Source organism: Triturus cristatus, chromosome 3_1 (genome assembly GCF_964204655.1).
Source record: "Triturus cristatus chromosome 3_1, aTriCri1.1, whole genome shotgun sequence".
NCBI classification, from domain to species: domain Eukaryota; kingdom Metazoa; phylum Chordata; class Amphibia; order Caudata; family Salamandridae; genus Triturus; species Triturus cristatus.
In genome coordinates, this window is record NC_140583.1 from 706,558,178 (window position 1) to 706,567,679 (window position 9,502).

The 9,502-nt window shown below is 47.2% G+C and overlaps 1 protein-coding gene across 1 annotated transcript in view; it reads left to right on the forward strand.

Annotated features, from left to right (window-relative positions):
* LOC146860824 (sperm-specific sodium:proton exchanger-like) overlaps positions 1-9,502 on the forward strand; it is a 4,630,975-nt gene that overhangs the window by 3,039,232 nt on the left and 1,582,241 nt on the right. Inside the window, exon 14 of the mRNA XM_085646174.1 lies at positions 6,406-6,555. Coding sequence (XP_085502300.1) covers positions 6,406-6,555 — 150 coding nt within the window. The remainder of the gene's footprint in view (positions 1-6,405; positions 6,556-9,502) is intronic.

The window sequence follows — 9,502 nt, forward strand, 5'->3', positions numbered from 1 at the left end:
CCGCGAGTCACTCAGCGGGCTCAGGTACAGGTTCGGAGGTCTTACGATCTTCAAGGAGCCGCGAGTCACTCAGCAGGGCTCAGGTACAGGTTCGGAGGTCTTACGATCTTCAGGGAGCCGCGAGTCACTCAGCAGGGCTCAGGTACAAGTTCGGAGGTCTTACGATCTTCAGGGAGCCGCGAGTCACTCAGCAGGGCTCAGGTACAAGTTCGGAGGTCTTACGATCTTCAGGGAGCCGCGAGTCACTCAGCAGGGCTCAGGTACAAGTTCGGAGGTTTTACGATCTTCAGGGAGCCGCGACCACGTCGGCAGGCTCTCGTTGTTCCAGCGTCGAATCTCTCGGACAGTCTCAGAGCACCCCTTGTTATAGGTCGACCCCTCTTTGATGTCCGGAGTCTGTGCAGGCAGGGGTCTTGTCACCTGGGGGCCGCTTGTCGGGGTTTCCTGCTATTGTCTTTTGATCCTTTCAGGGCCGGGTCGGGAGGAGTCCCAGACACCCAGCAGGCACGGAGCCAGCCCGCAGGGAGGCCGGAGGGCCGATCGAAACCCATCGTCCCAGGGGAGTTCAGAGGTGCGATAGAAACTGCTCCTCCCTCTCGCATCCCCTGGAAGCGTGATGTCCTCCAGCCGGAGTGGCGCCTCGAGGCCCGGGTCACGCTGGGGCCGGGCGGCCATCTTGTTGCATGGAGTGGGCACACGGGCCCGGGGTGGCCGAAAGGAGGGAGGCCATGGACGGGGATGTCCGGGGTTGGTGCGGGTGTCCGGGTGGGAAGGGTCGGCTGGGCCGTGTGCTTGGGCTGCAGGTACCAGGTTTCGGTGGTGCGGGGGCACGGAGGGCCATTCTACGAGGCCGGGTCCAACAGTTGGTGAGCAGTGTCATGCATACTTTGAAAAGGGTGGGGCAGAGGGACACTCACTGTGAGACTCCCTATATCAGAATCTTGGCCTCTGATGTGAGAGGTGGCAGTTTAACATTTTGGGTTCCTTCCATGAGGAAGCTGCAGACACACTTGAGTGCAGATCCCTGTATGACAATCTCGTAGATTCATCTGATGAGGATGTTGTGGGAGACAGTGTTGAAGGCTGGGGAGAGGTCGAGCAGGATGAAGGCAACTATTTCTCCCTGGTATAGGGTCATTTTATTGCCCTTGATGAGTGCTGTTTCAGTGCTGTGGTTCTGTCTGAATCCTGATAGGGTGTTGTCTAGAAGCTGGTGCAGCTTGAGGTGAGTTGTGAGTTGTTTGTTGATGTCCTTCTCAATCCCTTTAGCTGGAAAAGACAGCAGGTAGATGGGTCAGATGTTACTCAGTTGTTTGGGGTCAGCTGTAGCCTTCTTGAATAGGGTGTTGATTTTAGAAAATTTCCACTGATCTGGGAAAACAAGGGACATGATGGAGGTCTTGATGATGTGGGTCAGGGTGGTGCTGACTGGTGATGTTCCCAGGTTGTAGATGTGGTGGGGGCAAGTGTCCACTGAGGCTCCAGAATGGATGATTGCAACTGTTTCTGGTGAGGGTTGTCCATTCGGTGAGGTGGCCATCTTGGTTGGTGGTGGGTCGGTTGGCGATGAGTTCTCTGAGGTCAGGTTGGTGTGCAAAGTTGCTGTAGAAGTTTGGAATTTTACTGTGAAAGAAGTTGGATAGGTTGTTGCAGAGTTGTTGGATGGTAGAGATGCTGTTGACTGTGGCTGAGGGTGAGGTCCTTTACAATCCAGAAAATCTCTGTGCAGCTGTTGGAGCTTCTTCTGATGCTGTCCACTTGCGTTTCTTTCGTGGTGTCTCTTATTTTCTGGTGATAGCATCGAAGGGCTGCCATGTAGGTGGTTTTTTCAGAGGTGTCTTGGTTGGCTCTCCATTTCCTTTCTAGTTTTTCCAGTCTTTTTGGTGTCTCAGAGGACGGCTTGTCTGATCTACTTTGCTTGCTGGGTTTGATGGGTGAGAGGGAGTCCGTGCAGTTCTTGTTCCAGTTTTTGAAGGTGTTGATGTCCTTGTTGAAGTTGTCTTTGTGTCTGGGTTGATCTGTGCTAAGGTAGCTGAGCCAGTATGCTTCGGTGATTTTGCCTAACTGCACCTTGACTGGTTGACGTAAGACTGGTTGTGGTTTTGACTTGAGGTATGTTGATTTGGAAGTGGATAATGGAGTGGTCGGTCAATGTAAGCCGCGTGTTGGAGTTGTATTTGATGCTGTCACTGGTGATGACGATGGGGTCCACTGTGTGCCCTGCAGGTTATGTTGGTCCTGAGATGAGCTGGGTGAGTCCAATGTTGTCCAGGCTTTCGATTAGTGCTCTGGAGCAGGGGTATTTTCTGTCATCCAGGTGGATGTTGAGGTAGCTGAGTAGTATGTAGGCTCTGAAGTCAATGGTGAGTGAGGCAACAAAGTCAGTGATGAGGTTGGCAAAGTCGACTCACGATGTGGGTGGTTGATGAGCAAGGGTTCCGTTCAAGGTGAAGTTTTCGGAGAGTTGCAGCTTGAAGTGCTGGTGTTCCATGAATGGGGTGATTTTCTCTGTGGATGTAGTACATTTGATGAATTCCTTAAGATGATAGCGAGTCCTCCCCCAGGCTTGTGATAGCGGTCCTGTCAAGCAATCTTGTAGCTGTCTGGGTTAACTGTGACAATGTCGAGAACCGATGTGGGGTTGAGCCATGTTTCAGCGAGGAAGAGGATGTCTGGTGCGTCACTGCTCAACTGGTCCCATATTTCGGTTGCATGTTTGCTGATTGACTGTGTGTTAAGAAACATGCATGCAAGTAGGTGTTGACATGCAGTATTGCTGTGGTGTGATGTTGAGTAGACATTGTTGGGGATTTTGTTGGTGTCTGCTTGGGGTGTGTAGGTAGGTGGTTGCGAAGGTCCAGGCGTGGACGGGTACAGATGCCGCTTGCATTTAGCGCACCAGCGTCATGCCCACTGCACAGTTGCACAGCTGCCGCCATTAAGTAGGTCCTGGAAGGGAAGGAAGGGCATGAGAGGGCGGTGGGCAGGGCTGGTTTTTATGGGAAAAAGAGATGGGAAAGCCGCAGGAGCATGTAAGGGGTGGGAGAGGAGGGAGGCATTAAATATCTGGGAGGGGGAGAGGGACTGCAGGGAGTGCAGTGTAACAGAGGCCTGAGAATGGAAAGGGAGGAAGCCAGGTCCAAAAGAGCTTAACTGGTTAGAGAACCAGTTGCATGTGAGTGGTTGGGCGGGCTGGGCCTATGCTACATTTAAGACTTCGGTAACATTTCCTTCTTCACCGTCGGAATTCATAAAAGACTTATAGGGTATATGAGTACTTTTCCTATGCTCCAAAAAATGAACTACTCTCCTTATAACCTCCCCGGGCATGGCGGGACATGGCAGCCTTTTTTTAAAGAAACCGGGTCAGTTTGCACTAAGTTTCAGTGTTTTACATTAAGACACCATTTCCTTTATACATACTTTGGATAGCTTTTATGAATCCTTCTCCTAAACCATTTTTGGCCATGGTAGCCCATAAAAAAGGCCAGGAGACCCTATCGAATGCCTTTTCTGCATCCAGCAGATTTAGCGCCACAGGGTCTCCTGTAACCTTTGTGTAGTCGAAAAGGGCGATTGTCCTACTAATATGATCAATATTTTCCCGACCAGGGACAAAACCATGTTGATGCGTGGAAACCAGTTTTTTAATAACCAAGGCCAATCTACTCGTAAAAATTTTGGAGTAGATTTCCGTGTCACTGTTGATCAAAGTAATAGGTCTGTATGACCCAGGGTCAGTTGCGAGTTTGCCTTTCTTTTGGAATACTACAAATTTGGCAGTTTTCCAGGAATCTGGAGGTGCTTCACCGCCTTGCACTATATATAAAACTGAAGCATTAGGGGAATTAGTTGAGCCTGAAATGTCTTATCCAAAGTATGTATAAAGATCCAACTGCTAGGATAACTATGATGGGGGCTTTGTTCTGGGTCTATTACGATATCACTGGGCACGAGGCAAGGGTGCCCATGCTCCCCTTTATTATTTGCCATCCATATTGACCCTCTAATCATGAAAATCCAGGAAGATCAGAGGATTCGACCGGTATGCGGTAAAGGGGGGATGGAGTAAAGTTTTTAGCATATGCTGATGATTTAGCCATCATTACACCTGCCCCCTGCAATGCCTTGGCTGAACTAAATAGCATAACTATCCAATTTGGTAAACTCTCTGGGTATCATCTTAACGAACATAAAACCCAAATTGTAATAAATGCAAAGATTACCCTAGATGACCATTGAATAGTTCAAAGTGCCAGATATTTGGGCATAGAGATTAGCACGAATGTGGAAGATATTGTTGATATCAATCTCAAACCATTGATACAAAAGATAAAGCTTGAGTCTAACAGAATAAATAACCTACATCTTACTTTGCTGGGGAGGAGTAATGTAATCAAAATGTTATTAGTACCTAAAATTCTTTATTATTTGAGAGCAATCCCGCTGGAGCTAAGCAAGCCATGGTTTTTAAAGCTTAACTAGTTAATTTCATGGTTTTTGTGGTCCGTACAGCGTCCTCGTAGGGCTCTTAAATATATGACCTTAACTAGAGATCGGGGGGTTGGTCAATTCCAAACTTTCTAATTTATTATTGGGCATCAGCTCTGAAATAAATGGCTGAGTTATTGAAAGGAGAAACTTTGGGATATGGCAAAATATACATTTTTCGCCTAATCTGTGGGGTGGAAATCAAAGGATTACTGATGCGTAACATAGACTATGCCTACTTCAAGAGGGTTAAGTTCAAGGTGGTCTTGGGTGCATTCAGTGTCTGGACCACTGTCCAGAAAAAGCTTTCGATCGGTCTGATTAATAGATGTACTCCTCTTGACAATAATAAGCTACTCCCGGAAATATTTCAGGATGAAAAGTTTAAAAACTGGACTAAGAAAGGGGTTTTATTTATAGAAGACCTACTGTCTGATACCGAAATATCCACATTTGATGTAATAAAGGAAAAGTTTGGGATTGGTAATAACCATTTTTTTTAATACTTCCAGATAAGGGATTTCTTATCTAAAAAAACTACTCTCTCGTAACAGAAGTCCCGTGTTGGACTTGATTTTGGGGGGCCGATCTACATTGTCTATGCTATATAAGCTGATAAATAAAGGGATGGGGGATGATATGGCTAAACATTTTGATAGGTGGCAAGAGATGCTACAAGCAGGACAGGAGGAGTGTGAAGACTCTCTTAGTCAGACAGCGTGTATCTCAGCAAATTTGCAAGTTCAATGTTTTAAGACATGGTGTAATCTTTATATTACCCCGGGCCGAATTTATAGATGGGGGGGGGGGGGGAATCTCAGGGACACAGTGTTCTCGATGTGGGTTTCTTGCGGCAGATAGTATCCATATGTTCGCCACCTGTCCCAAACTCACCCAACTGGTGATCGAAATTGGACAACATCAAGACTCTATACTGGGTTATTCCGTTATACTTACCCCCCAAACTCTTCTATTAGGGATTTGTAATCAGGAAATGGTAGAATCGGATCGGAAACTGGTTTATATAACAATTGCAGTATTTCGGTTATGTTTGGCCGGGGGATGGCTAGATCAGAATCCTCCTTCTGCACATGTCTGGTTTGGTAAATTACTTTTTATTTATAAATGGGAGACCTCGGTGTTTAGAAGAAGGGGTATTAGGGCAAGGGTTAGGGGGTTAAATATCTGGGAACCTTTAACGAGATGAATTAATATCCAGGAGGATTAATAGATATTTTACCCCGTGGTATGTTAGAATAACAAAGGGCCAAAGTATATGTATTTTTGATGTGTAAAATTGACTCTTTTTCTTCTTCTTTGTATTGTATTGTTTTGTCGGGATCCACCGGGGTGGGGGGAGGGCGCGGATTTATTTTTTAAACTTGGACCTCAGTTATTCGGGGTATTGTATAAAGTGTAATATTTTATTTGTCCTGAGGTTCTAATAAAAAAAAATTACAAATAAAAAAAAAAGACACCATTTCCTGAATCATGTTTACTTAGTGAGCGCTTTCTTTATTTGTAAAATTGTTATGCGGTTAAAAAGACAGCAAATCCTACATTTTTGGGAATGTGTTCTATTTATTTGAGTAATTGGAAAACATGACTTTTTTTGGAAAACATGCGTTCCAGAATCTTGTACATGAGGTGTAAGAAATAGTGATTACAATGAAATCATATTTCATTTTCAGATTTGTGTAAAATTCTTTCCAAGTAGTGATGAGTAGTTATAGGGCTGAGGTATTCTTTCTATATGTAATTTCTAGGATGCAATGAATTTTTGAAAGTGTGCCCAACTGTTTTAAAGTTTCAAATAGATAATCAAAAGTGGATATTGAGTTACTCTTAAGGTATTATGCTTAACATGTATGAAAATTTATATGAATGATTTATTTATGAATTTATGTCTTTCAGGTTTTGATGCCACATCTAATAGAAATACTGAGCAAGCAAATTAACAAGCAATTAAGTTGTGGCTATGATATTGCAAAGGGTTTTGTGATTAGTGAAGAAGATATAAAGAATGTAGCAGAACAGATTTCTGATAATAAGAAAATTACTCAGGTGAGAAACATTCTAACAAACAAGGCTTTTAAAGTTTGATTGGAGTTCAGTGGACAATGGTTAGCAGAGGGTCACCACCATGCCTCAAAATCTCAATAACATATGTGAAAAAGGATAAAACTGGAAGTACTTATCTTGGGAGGAGGAAGGGCCACATGTGTAACTATGAATGATAGGGAACTGCAGTTACAGGTATGTAGGCTTCCCTGTTTTTAGTTTCTAATTGTTGTGAATTCCGTGTGTTTTACTTTTTTTTAGTGTTTCCCAATTTTTTGAAAAAATTGCACATATCATTGGTTATCGTTTACAAGTCTGCTAACAAATTAATATGCACACTGTTAGCTATAGGGCCTTTGTGGGACAGGAAACGTGTGCTACTGCATCAAAAAAAGCATCTTAGGCAGCAAAGAAATCTCATGCCATGCAGGATGCACTGGGCCATTTGCCTGTTCAGTGAAGTGCATCTGATAGAGACGTCTAGCCGCAGTTTCCTTAACTTAGAATATCCCCAAAGACCCCAGACTGGATCCAGAGATTTTTCAGCAGTACCTCTGTGCGCCGGGGGACGGCGTTGCATGGCTCTGCCCTGACGTCATCCACGGATATGACATCAGTGCAGCCATATCAGTTCTTCACGGCGCTCTGATGTCAGTTTTCTTCTTTTCCTCACCTGCAGCGTGAATCTGGGAGAAGCGGTTCCTCTGGCCTGTTTCTGTTTCTTAGGCCTTACTGATGCCTTTTCGCATCTGGGAACAGTGTGCCGATGCCTTCAGGCTTCAAGTCGTGTGAGACCTGTCCACGGCAGATGTTGGCAACGGATCTGCACGCGATTTGTATGTGGTGCTTGTGTGAGCACCACGACTCTGTGGAGTGTGATGCCTGTCGGAATCAGAAGCCAAAAGAACGTAGGATGAAATTGTAGTCCGCCCGGATGTGCCATTCGCAGTCCAAGCGTCGCCAGTCTCCATCTCGAGCTGGGGCTCCTGTTCGAGGCAGGTCACGGAGTGATTCCCAAGGCCGTCGCTCGCCTTCCTCGGGTAAGCACAAGAAGAAGTCACGGAGGCTGTCAGCCTCACGTTGTCATGACATCGGTGGCCGCTGCTCCCAGTCTTTACCGGACACTGCCCCATAGCCGTCGACCTCCACCCACCCCCCATTTCCTGGGGTTAGGGCGACTAGGACCCAGGTGGAAGCCTATTACCAGGCTTTGTAGGCCATCTTTGGGTCGACCCCTCTCCCTGGCACGCCTTCGGGTTCCACAGAGGTGGTAGGGACTGAGAGCTTGCCGGCAGGTTCGCCCTTGTGGCCAGTGGAGAACCTTAACTCCGGTTCCAGAGTCGCTGTGACGATGGAAGTCGGACAGTGGGGCTTCTCATTCCAGTGTTGGGCCACAGTCCACCTACGGCATCAGTGCACAGTCCTGTGGGGCTGCCTGCGATGACGTCTGATGTGGCCGCAGCAGGGGACTTGTCCCAGAGTCGACGCCGTCGCACACCACAGTCTCCCATCATGGTGGATGTCTGGTCGACGCCGTTCCAACACCGGTCAATGGAGTCTCCTTCGGCGTTCATCGACCTTGATGCGGCACTGTCTCGACGTCGTTCGGCGCTGGAGATGTCCTTTCCTCTTCCTTTGGTGGATGAGGCCCCTGGGGATTCACCCTCCCCAGTGTTGCTTATGCATTCTTCGGAACATGTTGATGTGGAGCAATAGCAGGCCCTTGGCCTTCCTCGGGTTTCAGAACCTTTGGCCTTTGGTGGACATGTTAGCCTGCAACCGTCCCCTAATTATGATCTGCTGTTGCCACCTAGAATGGCCACAGAGGCTAGTGAAGCGATTGCACGCGTTGTTTGCAAGGCTGCTGACATATTACAGTTCCAGCCTCCTTCTGTCTCTCTGCCTTCCGAACCTTTGTTGGATCAGCTCCACCAGGGCAATGCGGATGTCGAGCCTTTGCTGCTTTTTGGCGCGTCGTTGTACGATATTGTTCTGGGGACCTCGGCGAGGCCATCCTTGTAGGATCCTGTGGAACGTGCTATCGCACATCGTCATTGCCTGGCTCCAGGTGACCCTGTCTGTCTGTCTCTACACCCTAGGGCTCAAGGGTTTGTCATCCAGGCAGCCTCAGCTTCGCTGCCGTCGTCCTCTCCTCTGATATTTCCAGCCACTAGGGAGTCTCGCTAGTTGGAGACATGTGGTAGACAAATGTTTGTGTCCGCGAGCTCGGGCCTTCGGTCCTTGAACACGTCTGGCGTGTACACAGGTTACTTTCATCCTCGGGGACTCAGTTGAGCGCCTCCTTCCCTCTTTTCCGGTAGGCCCTAGGGCTAACCTGACTTGGATACTCCACGATGGTTATGAGATGGAAAAACTTTCGATTCGATCAGCCATGGACACCACTAACTCTGAGGGTCGGGTTATGGCCAGGTCAGGTGCTCTGCGTCGCCATGCTTGGCTGAGTGATGGCAGTTTTCCTGGAAATGTTCAGGAGGGTCTCCAAGATTTGCTCTTTGATGGGACCCATCTTTTTGACAGTCATGCGGACTCAGCGGTCCAGTGTCTCATGTCGAGTTTCTCGGGATTGACATTGTTTTAAGTCCATTGTTGTGGACTTATTGTCTTGTTTGCATTGGTTGCAGTATTGTCACTGCTTTTCTCTGGTATCCGTCTCGGTTCAACCTAATTCCGACGGACGGTACATCTAGACAGCTGCTTCTGCCCTTATTTTTGACTCCTCTGTCTAAGAGCTAGTCTCAAGAGGTGTTCCTTTGCTTTTTATAGGGATGGGAAATACCCTATGTGTGGTATTCGTTGGTTATTGTATAGCCATTCTACCTTGTCATGAGAAGTGTTCTTACTGGGTGATGTGTGTACAATGCTCCAGGTCCTGTTCTTCCTGGGTAGTGTAGGTCCTTTCTGAGGATCCCGTGAGGTCCTCATAGGATTG